Source organism: Elephas maximus, chromosome 4 (genome assembly GCF_024166365.1).
Source record: "Elephas maximus indicus isolate mEleMax1 chromosome 4, mEleMax1 primary haplotype, whole genome shotgun sequence".
NCBI classification, from domain to species: domain Eukaryota; kingdom Metazoa; phylum Chordata; class Mammalia; order Proboscidea; family Elephantidae; genus Elephas; species Elephas maximus.
This window is the reverse complement of record NC_064822.1, coordinates 164,704,311-164,720,536: the sequence shown is the minus strand read 5'-3', so window position 1 is coordinate 164,720,536 and position 16,226 is coordinate 164,704,311. Positions and strand designations below refer to the sequence as shown.

Genomic DNA, 16,226 nt, shown 5'->3' with positions numbered 1-16,226 from the left:
AAGCATTAAAAAGATAAAAGTATCTAACCTTCTATTCCAATTTCATAGTATCTCTTTTTGGCAATCACAAAAGAACACTGGCAAGCCTGGGTAATTTTAAAACTAGTTTAAAAAGCACTTTAAGATGGCGGCTTTTTGCTATACTGCATGAAGCATTTGATAAATACTAAATAGCAGTGCTCTTCGTAATTCATTTTCTTTGTCTTTGAAACAGATACAGCAGCTATCAAAAAGATGTTGTATCAAAATAATGAGGAAAATCTAAAACACCGTTGGTGTGACTCAAGTGAAAGATACAGTGTAGTGACCGTTATTGAGTCAGTCAGTTTCTCTCACACTGGTCGATTCAAAGCCTTCATGAATTCTGGTCATGTTTCAGAATTTTGAAAAGGCAAATTGGGTAATGTAAGTGAAGTCAAGGAAGTTCCGTTTTTTTTTTTTTCTGATTCTGTTAACATACATAGTTAATGTAAAGACAGGTAGGTTGTTGTTGAAAGCTCAAAGTAGAAAGTTCTTGAGTGTTAGTCCTGAGACTGTGAAATGCAATAAATAGAATGATGGGAAAACAGAGAAGGAAGAGAAGAAACGTGGCCTGTGGAAAGCCACAGCAGTTTTCTAAATGACAGTTTCCCTGGCTTTTGGTATATCTGTAAAGCCTCTTCTTTTGTGGCATCATTCCTTTTTGAATGAATTTATGCTGTGTGTGTATTACTGAAACAGCTTTCTCTAACCTTTTTGTGTATTTTCTCTCCTATTATGTTCCCACCTGTCTTTTCTGGAAAATTCATCAGGCTAACTGTCAGGTAGGTTCTTCTTGGTGTTTAATGTAATTATTAGGGATGTCCACGAGGGAACTGAAGGAAACAGGCTGTTGATGAATGATAAAACTAAACAGAAAAGGCACATAATAAATTACAGAGAAACTTTTGCAGGTGCGTAAAACTGTAGACACTGCAAACTCTAAGCACATTAAGCCAGTGTGAATATCTATCATAAAAACTTAGCCTAAGGGAATACAGCAGCTCTAAATGACAAAGCAGGTTACCCTGGACCGCCCAGCATCTTGTCGTGGCTCAAAATACAGGCTGCTCCTGGAGGGTTTAATTGTTACAGAGCGGTATTATATCCTCGTGGTCACAAGCCATTCGGCTTTAAGCATAGTATCAGCTTTACAGAATTGGCCAGGTTCGAGAAAAATTCACAGTGATGTATTTTAAATTCATATGTTAAGTACGCACCCAGACATAGCCTGTGCCTTAAAGAAAGAGGGCGACTGGTCAAAACAGGGGGCTGGGGGGATGTATATATTTTGTTAATGCTGAACTCGCCCTTGGAGAATCTGATACGGTTTAACTCTAGGCCAAGGGCTGGTAACTTGAAATTACAGCAGGAGGCAGGGCTGTGCATTTCTCCCTTTGCAGTCAGAGAAACTGAGCATTCCACATGAAGCAGCAGAACACACTCTTTGTAGATCCTTAAGTGCAAGACAGATACTTTATAAGCTGAAAGCAGAGTTAAACCCAAGAGAGACAGACATTTAGAGTGTGTTTGGGGTGTGTGTATGTGTGTGTGCTGTTTTTAACCTGAGCTCATCTTTATCTTTCAAAAGGAAAAATGATGTGATTCAGTTGCCACGCAGCACAAACTGTCCTAACGGTTTTCTCATTTCATTTCAGAAGTCTACAGAGCAAATGAAGAAGGTCCCTACTATTATTCTTTCTGTCTCTTATAAAGGAGTCAAATTTATCGATGCAACAAATAAGGTAGGCACTGCACCTCTGGCTTAGACACAGATACAGCCCTGAGTATGTGATCTGACATCATCTGCTTCCATCGTGACTAGCAGCATCCTCATTGTAATCACTTCCCCACCACCAACCTTTCATGCTTCTCAAAAACACCTGCAGGCACACGCACACACACACACACACACAAACTCACATAGGTACATACATAAAAGCACATTTTATTTGGGAGGCTTCATCCAAGATTCCTATAAATATTTTACTTTCACTTTTCCATGCTGCCTTCTCTAATAGGGAGCCCTGGTGGCACAGTGGTTAAGACCTCAGGCTGCTCACCAAAAAGTCAGCAGTTCAAATCCACCAGCTGCTCCTTGGAAACCCTATGGGGCAGTTCTACTCTCTCCTGTAGGGTCTCTATCAGTCAGAATTGAGTCAACGGCAATGGGTTTGGTTCTCTTTTTTTTTCTCTAATAGACTGTTAGCACTTAATATCTGGCGTGTCTTTTGGATCTAGAGAACATTGAAACAGAAGAAAATCACTATAGAATGAAAAGGCAACAATTACGTCATTCCTCCGTTAGAAGAAACATCACTATGAAGGGCTAGAATAGTTGTCCTTCATCTCTCTAGAAATATGTATGTCCTTTCTTTTGATACACATCATGAATACCTGACACAAGGAGCACTCTCTGGCTTTTTTATTCTAAATTATATTTAATTCTCAAATACTGAAATGGAAGAGAAGGTTTCAACTTTATTCAACATAATAAATATTTTATTCCATCATCATTCTAACAAACTGTTGGATGAGGGGGAAAGAGGTGCTAACCACTGGTGAATACCATTTTCTTTCTGGACTACCTACAAAACCTGCTACTTGGACCCATCTCCATTTTGGAGGAAAGGGACAGAAGGTCATGAAACAGGTAGACTATAGCAATGGTAACTTGGGGGCAGGGCAACTGGGTTTAGATACCAGGGGAACGTCCCATGGGCAGTGACTCTTTGGTTTCTGTAATAAACGTGAACATCCGAATCAACCAATTAGAAGCTCTCCTGGTTTGTTTTCAGTAACACAGAAGGTTGCTGCATTAGCGGTCAGATAAACCTAAGCTCCCTGTAGGAGAACCAGCTCCTGGTTTCTCCTGAAACCCAGGCAGAAAGCTTTTAACCCAGCATTGTCCCAGTGCCGATGATATCCAAAGCATACTCAGAGGCTCATGCCTTACATGTAATAATAATACCATCAAGATTTTAGCTGTCGGTATCCAAATGATAGCCTTGGTTCTGCAATATGTCGTTGACAGTTACTGTTGTCAGATTCTAGTTGTGGAAACTCAAATCAGAATCATCCCGATTGGTATGCCCCCCCCTTTTTTTTTTTTTTTTCTTAGAAGTGACTTTAGTCACTGGCCCATAAACTTATTTTATTTTTAAATTGTAGTCAGTTGCTTTTAAAACTTCGAAAACTTTATGGAGCTGTCATTGAAGATACCATTGCTATCTGCTGTATCTAAATTTCAAGAAAGACTTTGGCACTTAGATTTTTTTCCTAACCTGGAGCAACTGTCTTTACCCCATTTGCATTTGAAAAACACTAAGAGCAATATATTGTCAGTGTCTGAGTTTGACACTCTTAGATTAACAACCTTAGCAAACTTGGATTCTGACAACTTCTAAACAAGTGGTATTTGCCATGAGAAGTTTCCAGCATCTTAAGGCAGTCTTTCCAGGATGCTGGTTGTATGATTGGATGCCTCTGTATTGATAGCGTCCCTGATTAGAGGGATGAGGGAGAGCTCTGTCAATTCTGTTGCATTTTGCTTAAGGGTACATCAGGGGCTTAGAGAAGTTGATGCTCCTGTACCTCTAGGAAACACTTCGCCAATAATTAGATGAGTTATTCATAAACCTCTGCTCGCTGGTGACTGCTCTTCGGAAGTAAGCACAGGAAGATACAGAGAAGATAATTCTGTGAAAATAAAGACACTAAGTAAAGAAAGCCAACATATCTTTCAAGTCCCAGCAGTGTGGCCCTGAGTATATTTTCCAAATCCAGAGCAAAGGCAAGGTATATGATGGCAGGTGCAGCCAACTTCTTTGTGAATGTAAAACAGTATGTATCTACCTGGATTTTTCAGGCATTGGAGGACTTCAGCTGGTGCTACAACGCAGCTGATCTACCCAATATAACAGTGGATGGGGAGAGAGTGGGTAGCTCAGAGCAATAGCCTGGTAGTTGCTGTGTGGGAAACTGAAGCGGAAAGATTGTATTCAGAGGGAGGGTAGAAGAAAGAAATACTGTAAGGCCACATTAGTGGAGTGTGACTATAGAAGGCTGAAAAACCTCGCCAGCAGCCATGGATGGAGGACTGGCTTCAGAAGCCACAGAGAACCCAAAGTTAAAGGGTCATCCTCGAGTTGTATTGTGAAAAGAACTGCACTCAGATACCTAGATTTTGGCAGTGTCTGCAGTGGCATCTTTGCATGCCACACTATATGCACAGTCTATATAGCACATGTTCTGTAGCAAAAATCAACCTGGAATGCCCACAGCAGGAAAGGAACAGATGGATAAATTCCAAAGTCCTGCTTTCTGTTTGCCCTGAGAAGTATTATCTTGGTGGGCTGCTCTGATCTGAGGTGAAAGACTTGTGAAATGAGAGCATATTTGAAGACCCCAATTTCAGATACTAATGGCTACTAAAGGAGCCCTGGTGGCATAGTGGTTAGGTGCCAAGCTCCTAACCAAGAGGCCAGCTGTTCCAACCTACCTAAAGGCTCCATGGGAGAAAGACCTGGCAATCTGCCCCCATAAAGATTACAGCCAAGGAGACCCTATGTGGCAGTTCTGCTCTGTTACATGGGGTCGCGATGAGTTGAAATTAACAGCACCTAAAAAAAAAAAAAAAATTTTTTTTTTTTTTCTTTTTAAGGAGCCTTGGCAACACAATGGCTAAGCATTTGGTTGCCAACCAAAAGGCTGGCAATTCGAACCCACCAGCCGCTGGCAACACAATGGCTAAGCATTTGGTTGCCAACCAAAAGGCTTGCAATTCGAACCCACCAGCCGCTCTGTGGGAGAAAAGACCTGGCAGGCTGCTCCAGTTGAGTCAATGGCACACAATAACAGTGGCCACTAAGCCTGTCTTAAGGCACAACCAAGAATCACACCTTAATATCAATATGTAATGTTGTCATTGTGCTTTAGTCCTCAGCAGTGTTCTCCTAACCGTTGTGTTTCTTTAACGCATGCCCTGTTAAGATGGGGGTGGCGGGGGGGATGAGTGTTTAATCTGCCTGTCATCGATGGACCCTTCCCTAACAAGACAGCACCAACAGCCACACAGCTAGCTGGTCAGGGAGAAAGACTAAAACTTGATCTTCCCACTCCCTGACGTGACGATTTTTCTGCTACACCATGGCTCCTTTCCATAAATTAGTTTGCAGCACCATGGCTGTTTAATTATGCGTTAATTCCTCTTTTCCTATTAGTCCCCATTAGACTACCTGAAAGATGAGCCCTCCAGTGAATCACGCCTTTCCTTTTATCCTCATAAATAAATGGTTATGGCTGAGCTCGTGGGGGAGGGTTAGCTGCCTAGTTATAAACTCATAAACGTATTGCCTAGCAACTTAAGAAACGAACTGATTCACGAATCCTGATCGAAGAAGGAAGAGGCAGAAAATGACTGCGAATTAACAGTGGAACTTGGATAGACTTAAAATGTTGCAGGTAAATCACATCAGCTTTCCACAGTTCTGTAGTACAGGGGTAACTAACCTGGTCTTCAGGCCACAGGACTGCGACTGCTTAGTTACAGACCCTCCTTCAGATCCACGAGATCTTCCAAGAGGGGACACAGCTCGCCCCACTGAGTGCGGCCCGAGAAGCACATCGCACTTTGTGTTCCTGCACTGATTCCCCGCTCAGTCTCCCCATCTGGCAAAATCAGGAGGAATACAGTATTGGGCTTTGTTTTTTTGTGTTTTCTGAATACCAACTTCAGAACTTTACACAGGGATTATACTGTTTTTTAGGCACAAAATGATGTGGAACAATTGCCTAAACAAGTGCCCACTGTTTTTTATAGCCCGTGCTTTTTTTTCTAAGAAGCTGGGAGTTGAATTCAGAGCACATTACCTAAGCATGCGTGCTGTTCTCAGAACCAGGCACTGCAGGGTGTCTGTAGTTACTCTCCCCAGGACTGCTGCCTCTGTTCCAAGGGGCCCTCTTAGGGGGGTGACACTGCATTCTTTCACTCAGAGAAAACTGGGCATGAAGAAGACACAGGAGAAATGCCATACCTGTCAGAGCCTGATGATGAAGTGATGAGAGTCTAGAGGCAGACTCTCATCACTTCATCATCACACATCCTTCTTAGGACCCTGGCATTAATTTGCTGGACCAGAAAGTTCTGTTTTACACCCACCAGCTAGACACCTCTAGCTGTTTCTCAACAAGATGGGGCCAACAGACAGGTACCTAAAGAGTACTGAGCTGTCAAACTTCCTATCTCAAAGAAAGTGCAGGGTGAGCCTCTTCCCAGTTCTTCTCCTAAGCCTTTTTGAAGCTCTGCTGTCTTCAAGCATGCTTAGAAATGGAGGCTGATCAACATAGGAGTCCATTTTAAAGGTAGGCTGATGACATCACCTTTGGATGTGGGGAGGAGCCCCTGACTGATGCATTACGCTAGGTGGAAAGAATGTATTCCTCCTTAACTTCTTCTCCAAGGAGGAAACCAACCACCCAGTCTCCATACAATCTATCGCCTAGTGCCTGTTGTATTGGATTCGTCAGACACACAGAGCACTGGTCTCACCATTCTGCAAAGGTAGATGGTGCAGAATGATGGCAGTAGTGTTAGTGAGATCCTCCCCATTCAAATTCTCATTGTCATCCAGACCTCTAGAGCCATGGTGGCTGGAAGAACCCCTCAAATGATTGCCTTGAGATAATCTTTAAACCTTAAATTTTAAACCAAAAATATCCCCTGAAGTCTTCTTGAAACCAAACAATAGTTTAGCTTAACTAGTAAAAAATGTCTGCCTTGAGCATTGTACTCTTATACGATCTATCTATATGGGATCAGACTGACAACAGAAACTTCAAACATTAGTTAGGAAACTTAGGGGGCAGTGAGTTTATGTCAGTGGGCGAAGAACTTAGAAAAGGAGGGTGAGAATGGTTGCACGACTTGAAGAATGTAATCAAAGTCAGTCACTGAATTTGCATTTAGAAACTATTGAATTGGTGTGTGTTCTACTGTGTAGATTCTCAACAGCAAAAAATAAAACAAATTAAAAAAAAAAAAAACTAGCAAGTCCTCAGGTCACTCACTACATTGTTGCACCACAGGTATACTAGGAAGTTCTCTGCTCAAATATATCTCCGTACACAGGCCAACTATACAAATTCATTTAAGCACATTTTTAAGTGCCAGTTACACGACTGAGTTTATCAGTTATTCATGCCTGACTGTGGAATATTTTTATTATCCTGTTTTCCTCCTAGTTTAGACCATGAGAACAGAGGCATAAGAATGTTGGCAATGGGAGCCCTTTGCTGTCGAATCAGTTCCGACTCACAGCGACCCTATAGATCAGAGTAGAACCGCCTCATAGGGTTCCAAGGAGCAGCTAGGGGATTTGAACTGCTGACTTTTTGGTTAGCAGCCGAGCTCTTAACCACTGCGGGCAATGCGAGAGGAGGCTGATTTTGGAACATGGGGCATTACAGAGGAGAGCAGACCTCACTGGGCAGTCAGAACAGCCCTGGGCTCCTAGAGAATAGAGAGGAGGGGCCCAAAAGATTGGAGGCAAGGTCAGAAAATTCAGAGGAAGTGTCAGAAAAGACAGAGGATGAGAGGTCTCTAAAGATCTGTGTTGCATTTTGACCCAGAGCCACAGTGCTGCCATATGATTGAAACTGCCAAGAGTGACATCCTGTGAATTGGCAAGATTCAGGGAATTCAGTGCAATCAAAACCACAGGGCACTTTTCTCTGTAATACTTTCCCAAGAAGTTGATCTTCTTTTTGCTTCTAAAGGATGTCCAGGACACAAAAGATCAATTTAGTTAAAAGTTAGAGCAAATGAAGCTTCCCTCTGTTTCCAGTGGATCCTGAATGGGTGAGACCAAATCAACAGACTTCCCGGGGTAAAAGCGAAGAAGCAGCTGCCATCAAGTCAAGTCCAGCTCGTGGCAATGCCGCGTGTATCAGAGTAAACTGTGCTCCATAGGGTTTTCAGTGACTGATTTTTCAGGTAAACAGATCACAAGGCCTCTCTTCCAAGGCACCTCTGAGTGGACTCAAAGTTCCAACCTTTTGGTTAGCAGCCAAGCATATTAACCCATTAAAATGGTGGCAGAAGCACTTAGCACCTGCTAACATCCATACCTTTAATGACTATAAACTGTCTCATTTTAAAACTCACTGGTTCCTAATTTAGTTTTCTCCTTGAAGAAATGCTGTCTGAATGCCAGAAAAGGGTCACGACCTTCTATTTTGAAACTGTATCTTGCAATAAAATATTACTTATTTATGGGATTCCAATTTCAACTTGAGTTATTTTTGACAGAGGGCTGCATGTGGTGTCAACACACAGGGCCACAGTGAAGAATGTCTTAATTTTCTTTTATGTGTTAATTCTGTAATTGCTTCCAGACCACACAGCTCACAGAGTGAGGGACATGAAGTATTTGCTGGGGGCGCTGGCAGGGAAGGACATTTTGTCAGCGTTTTTAGGCAGTGATGGGTATACGTGGAAAGTTACATTGCCGACTGGTTATTTAAGATTGTGCAATTAAAAACTAATTAGGGTAAGTAAAGCATTGAGGGTTTTAGATCTATGACAACTGTGAAAAACATAAATGGGACATTACGAGATAAAAAATGAATGCTCTACTATGTGAGGATTTTTTTTTTAATCCATCTTTGTATCAAAAGAAGATTCTAATAGGGTTTTCAGCCAGATGATAATCCGTCGTTATTTTATGCCTCAAGACAATAAACCCGTTGCTGTGGAGTCACTTCAGCTCATAGCGACCCTATTACAGGATAGAGTAGAACCCCCCACAGAATTCCTAAGGAGCGGCTGGTGGGTTGGAACTGCTAACCTTTTGGTTAGCAGCTGAGCTTTTAATTGCTGCGCCACCGGGGCTCCTTCAGGACAATAGTAGTACTGAAACCTTTCCTTGCTTACCTCCCACCAGTTAATTTTGGAGGCAAAGGGGGTGGGTGGGGAGGAGCAAAGAAATGATAGATAAAAAAGAAGTTACGTTAAAACAATGAGAGAGAGAGGTGGAAATGAGGGGCAACACAATGTGTTTGAAAGAGCGCGAGCTCTTCGTTCAGACACCCCTGAATTTCAGTCCCAGCTCCAACACCTGCCCTGGGTCCAAACCCCAAAACCAAACCTGTTGCCATCGAGTTGATTCTGACTCCCACAGGATTTCTGAGGAGCAGCTGGTGGATTTGAACTGCTGGCCTTTTGGTTAGCAGCTGAATGTTTAACCATCGCACCACCAGAGCTAAGGCACTTAAACTTTCCGAGTACCAGTTTTCTCACCTGTAAGATAATGATAGCAACAGTACCAGCCTCATAATTATACGTGGTGATATAGTCAACACAGTGTTACATCCACGGGACCCTAGATCAAGTCTGACCGCCTTAATATTGCAGCATGGTTATCTTAGCTTCCTCGGGCTGCCTTAACCATACACCACAAAGTGGGTGGCTTTTTTTCAAAGACCAGGAGTTTATTGTCCCACAGCTCTGGAGGCTAGAAGTCAAATTCACAGTGCTGGCAGGACCATGCTTTGTCTACTCTGAAGGAAAAGATCCTCCCTTGCCTCTTCCAGCTCCTATAGCCCCAGGCATCTCTTGGCTTGTAGCTATATCTACGCATGGGGTCTCCTCCTGGGTAACTGTCGCCATGTCTGTTCTCCCCTTTTATAAGACACCACTCAGAGGGGATTAGGAACCACCCTACACTGGTATGACCTTAACTGATAATTTAACTGATAACATCTTCAAAGAAAGATCCTATTTCCAAACAAGGTCAGGTTCACAGGTGCAGGCATTAGGACTTCAGCATGTCTTTTCGGGGACACAATTCAATCCGTAACAGTCATCATTCCCTTATCCTACTGTTACATCTTAGCCTCCACAGAATCATTGAGAGAGAGCACCTGGATGCTTCCAGCAGCCTCCTTCTTTCTGTACCTGCTTTTGCTCTGGTGGAATGGGGGCAGGCCACAAGAACAGTGAGCAAGCACAATAGTGAGGGGTCAGGAAACCTCTTGGAAACCAAACTCATTGCCGTTGAGTTATTCCGACTCATAGTGACCCTATAGGACTGAGTAGAACTACCCCATAGAGTTTCCGAGGAGCAGCTGGTGGATTCGAACTGCTGACCTTTTGGCTAGCTGTCATGGCACGTGACCATTACACCACCAGGCAGAAAGTGACAGGTGGTCCTTTCCAGGGTGGGTCCGCAGGAGGCAGTGCTACATATCTACGAGTGGGTATGCGAATGGAAACAGTAAAATGCTTAGTAATTACTGTGTGTTTTTTAAAGTGTCTGCCACTCAGACTACATCTGGGCATCCCACTTGGTGAGAACCACTGCTCCAGGATATGACTATTTTAGGTTGTTTTTAATTAAATGAAAGCATTCCTCCCAGATCTGACATATATTTGCCCATGGATAGTATTGGATCAATTTGGATGTTGCTGGTCTGGATATACTCTAGAGCTACTGGCCACTGGCTTTGGTTCTAAAATATGCTGGTTTGCAAAGGAAAACAATGGTCTTTTATGTCATCTCTTCTAGAACATAATTGCTGAGCATGAAATTCGTAATATCTCCTGTGCTGCCCAGGACCCAGAAGACCTCTCGACATTTGCTTATATCACAAAAGATTTGAAGTCCAATCACCACTACTGTCATGTGTTTACTGCCTTCGATGTGGTAAGTAACGACCCTTCTCTTTGGACAGATTAAAAATTTCCCAAAAATGTACCTGGACTTTAACGAAAGCCCAACTTGTAGTTAACATATAAGCTTTGGCCTCTTTACCAGATATTAATGTATACCAACCAACTATAAGGTACTTTGGCAGACTCAGATTTTCTGAGCTTTTTCTGTATTTTCATTCATCCACTAAACTTAGAACTTTCCCCTCACCTGGCACCTCAACTGTCATTGCTCAACTATGAACTTTGCTTTTCAGATTTGACAGATTCCTTTCTTTTTCCGGTACCAAAATAACATAAACTTCTGGCTTCCTCGTTCCTTTGCTGTGTCTGCTGGTTTCTCTGATATTTCTAAATACTAGGGCGTAATAGTCTAGGATTATTTGGAAGAAAAGTAAATTTCAGTGCCCATACAATATTCGTGGTTTTATATTTGTTATTGTTAGGTGCTTTCAAGTCAGTTCCGAATCATAGTGACCCTATGTACGAGAGAATGAAAACACTGCCCAGTTGCTATGTTTGAGCCCATTGTTGCAGCCACTGTGTCAGTCCATCTTGTTGAGGGTCTTCCTCTTTTTCACTGACTCTGTACTTTGTCAAGCATGATGTCCTTTTCCAGAGATTGGTCCCTCCTGATAACACGTCCAAGGTACGTGAGACAAAGTCTCGCCATCCTTGCTTCCAAGGAGCATTCTGGCTGTAGTTCTTCCCAGACAGATTTAATCGTTCTTCTGGCAGTCCATGGTATATTCCGTATTCTTTGCCAACACCATAATTCAAAGGCATCAATTCTTCTTCAGTCTTCCTTATTCATTGTCCAGCTTTCACATGCATATGAGGCGAATGAAAATACCATAGCTTAGGTCAGGCGCATCTTAGTCCTCAAAGTGACATCTTTGTTTTTTAACACTTTAAAGAGGTCTTTTGTAACACATTTGCTCAATGCAATGCATTGTTTGATTTCTTGACTACTGCTTCCATGGGCATTGATTGTAGACCCAAGTAAATGAAATCCTTGACAACTTCAATATTTTCTCCATTTATCATGATGTTGCTTATTGGTCCAGTTGTGAGGATTTTTGTTTTATGTTGAGATGTAATCCATACCAAAGGCTGTAGTCTTTGCCCTTCATCAATAAGTGCTTCAAGTCCTCTTCCCTTTCTGCAAGGAGGGTTATATATTTAATATAGTCAAATCTGACACCTACAAGTAATAATTGGAAACTCCAAAATTTGGCCCCTTTGCTCAGTAGAAGTTAGTCTTGTAATGACAACATTATGGTGTTTGTTGTTAGTTGTCAGCTCCAACTCAAGGCCACCCCATGTACAACAGAATGAAACATTGACAGTTCCTAAGCTATCTTCACAATTGTTGTGATCCATAAGGCTTTGGTTGACTAATTTTCAGAAGTAGATCGCCAGGCCTTTCTTCTTAGTCTGTCTTAGTCTAGGAATGCCACTGAAGCCTGTCCACCCTGGGTGACCTTGCTGGTATTTGAAATACTAATGATATAGCTTCCAGCATCCTAGCAATGTGCAAACCACCACAGTACAACAAACTGACAGACAGGTAGTGGCCTTCTGGTGTTATACCACTTGTATTCATACTTGTCATTAAGTCTAAAAGTTAGTCAATGTATTACAAACTTGGATGGTGAAACCAACGAATGTTCCTTTAAGATCTATAGATCCTAAAGATGGTATAGATTGCTTCAGGGTGTCTCTAATGTAGCACACTGGTCATTCTGCAGTGAAGCTGACAGATGCGTGAGTATGGCTGTCACCCTGAAATCGTTTATAATCAGAAGAATTCTAAAATGTCACTTTAGTTTTAAAATTCTTCTGCTCTGCTCCATTTGAAATATACATATTTAAAGAAGTACACAGAAACTGGAGCATAATATATTCTTGGAAGGCCAGCCACAGTTCAGTATCACGGGTAGCAGACTGTATCAAGCAATCTTTTCCAGTTCTAACAAGCACCCATGGACCAATGCCACCGTAATCCAAAATTCACACCATCAGGCTCACACTCAGAACGTTTGTGTCATGCGGCAGGTTGCTCATCCCTTTCGGTTTTTAAAGACTGAAAGCATAGGAGAGAACGTTCATGGGTCTTTAAAAAAAAATCTCTTCTATTTTGGGAGACATGACGAGAATAATTAAAAGTGGTATGTGGTAACAATAAGGACTGCAAAGCAAAGCCCAGGAAGGCCGCTCTAAATATCTGTGGATTGTGTTTGTCTGCATGGAATCTCAGCATTGATGAAAGTCATTTCAGTGGGCTTTACAAGGATGTGAGTGTTAGGTGTGTGGTGCCTTAAACATAACTCACCCTTTCTGAAGAGTACAATAGTTTCATTCTAAACAGTAAAATTTCATTCTATCCAAATATATCTTGTTTGCATGAAACACCTTGGTCCGTGAGAGTTGGGCTGGTGTGATAGAAAAAAGAGGCAGACCAAAGTTCACATCCCAGCTCAGCTACCTTGATCTTAGACAACCTGCAGAACTTTTCTGAGTCCCGAATTTCCTTATCTCTAACACAGAGACAAGGATTTGTACCTCACAGGTTTTTGCCAGGACTGAAATTAAGGAACATACGTACTCGTTGTTAGGTGCCATCCGGTCAACTCCAACTCGTAGCGACCCCATGTGACAGAGTAGAATTGCCCCACAGGGTTTTCTTGTCTGTAATCTTTATCAAAGCAGCTCTCCAGGTCATTCTGCCATGGAACTGCTGAGTGAATTCGAATTACCAACCTTTGGTTAGCAGTTGAGCACTTAACCGTGTGCACCACCAGGGCTCTTAAGATATGTAGAATGCTTCATAAGTAATAGTTGTTCAATGTTACTTCTGTTCCACCTCCTCTCTCTCCTTGCCTGCAGCATCACAGCCAACAGCCTGACCCTTTCTCTGCTAAAATACATAGGATTGAGGTTTGCCAGAAGTGTATTCCTCAGGGTCCAAGGTTTTCCCGCTGCCCTTGTAAAAGAACTTAAGCAGCAAACCTTCAAAGAAAGCATTGATTCCACAGACCTTGCTGCACCTCTGCAGTGCTTCCCATCGAAAGTCAGCTCTGAGCATGCAGCTTTTCTTTCAGTAAGATTGGTTTTTAAAGTAAAATATAATTTGCCGTCATAAGAGTATCAAAAATATTATTCTGCATTTAAACTAAAAATGATGCTTGTTGGCCATCTGCCCCTTTGAGTTTTTTAGCTATAAATATATGACAATAGAATATTGAGATGAAATGTAGGAAAAAATGGTCAGATGTTTAGCTTTATTATTGACATGATGCCCCCGATACACTTGGAAAACGTGGAGAGTTGCTTCGTATTTTATTTTTTCATCCAGATGTTTGATTTAATGCAGACATTCACTAATTTAAGATTCTGATATTAACTCCAAAGGATTTTCATCTGACATCATAAGTCCACCATTTTAATCCTCTCTAGGTGAACATAGGTTGTCTAACTTCAAAAACAGTAACCAAGGCCACCAGCCTTGACCTTAGCCTCTGAGCAATTTTGAGATGCAACAAGCTTTGCCTATAGTTAAAAGAAAAAAAAGTTTCTTTGAGCATGGATTTTTCTGTCCTTATGTAAGGCAGTTCAATATTCAGTCAATCTTGAAGGCTTAAAACTCTTTGGATGTGGATCAGTCCCCCTGGCAAAAGAAAAAAAAAAAAGGTATACCTTCTATTACCTCAAATATACATTTACTCTTTTAGCTGATATGTATACATTTTAAATTTGAAAGCTATTGTTGTTTGACCTGGTTGACCTTTTATGGGTCATGTAATGTTTCTAAGAATATCTGCTATCATCAAACCTTTAATGATGTGTAGGAGGTTTCTAGTTTATGGTGAGTTGGATTTGAAATTTGGAGCATTTTTCTGTTGAAATCCTGTGGCCTAGGAAGTGAGGACCAAGGCTACAAAAGCTGCCTGTAAGTTTAGTATTGTTTACTTAATACAGGGTGTTTCCAAGCCTTTAATGTGCTGAGATGCCCTGTCGAGTCTCCAAGACACGGGATGGAGTGTACAGTGTTTCCCAATTTTCTTTAGCCATGGCACACTTTTTTCAAGAGCACCTCGCAGGACACAGTTTGGGAAATGCTACGGTAGTGAGCTCTAAACATGTTTCCACTACGTAGAATCTATGATAAATTCAGCTTGTGATATTTTCAGTTTTAGATGACAAGTAGGTGAAAATAAAAAGACCAGAGCAAAAAAACAGAATCAGGGCTCTCAAGAAAAAAGTCAGTGTGTACCTACAAGCAAGTACCAGGCCCCTCTGCATTCTGGAGTCTAAACTAGCTATCATGGGAGCTGATTTCTCTTCAGATCTCTAACTTGCCAAGGCCCAACACATCTCACCCACTTTAGAACAAAAGGCTCCCCAGTTCCACCTTCCAGGCAAGGGAGGAGAGGAAACAGTAGTTGTTGTTGTTAGGTGCTGCAAGCAGGTTCTAGACTCATAGCAACTCAGTGTACAACAGAACGAAACACCGCACGGTCCTGCGCCATCCTCATAATCTTTGCCATGTTTGAGCCCATTGTTGCAATCACTATGTCAATCTGTTTCTTTTTTGCCGACCCTCTGCTTTACCAAGCGAGATGTCCGTCTCCAGGGACTGGTCCCGCCTGATAACATGCCCAAAATACTGATATGAAGTCTCGCAATCCTCCCTTCTAGGGAGCATTCTGGCTATACTTATTCTAAGACAGACTTGTTCGTTCTTTTGGCAGTCCATGGTATATTCAATATTCTTTGCCAACACCATAATTCAAAGGCGTCAATTCTTCGGTCTTTCTTATTCATTGTCCAGCTTTCACTTGTATATGAGGCTATTGGGTCAAGTGCACCATGGTCCTCAAAGTGACATCTTTGCTTTTGAACACTTTAAAGAGATCTTTTGCAGCAGATTTTCCCAATCCAATGTGTCATTTGATTTCTTGACTGCTATTTCCATTGGTGTTGATTGCGGATCCAAGTAAAGTAAAATCCTTGACAACTTCAATATTTTCTCCATTTATCATGATGTTGCTTATTGGTCCAGTTGTGAGGATTTTTGTTTCCTTATGTTGAGGTGTAATCCATACTGAAGGCTGTAGTCTTTGATCTCAAATCAGTAAGTGCTTTGCTTTCAGCAAACAGGTTGTGTCATCTGCATAATGCAGGTTGTTAATGAGTCTTCCTCCAATCCTGATGCCATGTTCTTCACATAGTCCAGCTTCTCGGATTATTCGCTTAGCATACAAATTAAATAAGCATGGTGAAAGGATACAATCCTGACACATACCTTTCCTGATTTTAAACCATGCATATCCTCTTGTTCTGTTTGAACAACTGCCTCTTGGTCTGTGTACAGGTTCCACATGAGCACAATTAAGTGTTCTGGAATTCTCATTCTTTGCAGTGTTATCCTTAATATTATGATCCACACAGTTGAATGCCTTTGCATAGTCAATACAACAGGTAAACGTCTTTCTGG

General features: G+C 41.8%; 1 protein-coding gene across 8 annotated transcripts in view; it reads left to right on the top strand.

Moving 5' to 3' along the window:
- ANKS1B (ankyrin repeat and sterile alpha motif domain containing 1B) overlaps window positions 1–16,226 on the top strand; it is a 1,421,217-nt gene that overhangs the window by 1,382,204 nt on the left and 22,787 nt on the right. For all 8 annotated transcript variants that reach the window (XM_049884161.1, XM_049884160.1, XM_049884159.1 and 5 more), the window contains 3 exons: window positions 792–803; window positions 1,677–1,763; window positions 10,584–10,721. In XM_049884161.1, coding sequence (XP_049740118.1) covers window positions 792–803; window positions 1,677–1,763; window positions 10,584–10,721 — 237 coding nt within the window. The remainder of the gene's footprint in view (window positions 1–791; window positions 804–1,676; window positions 1,764–10,583; window positions 10,722–16,226) is intronic.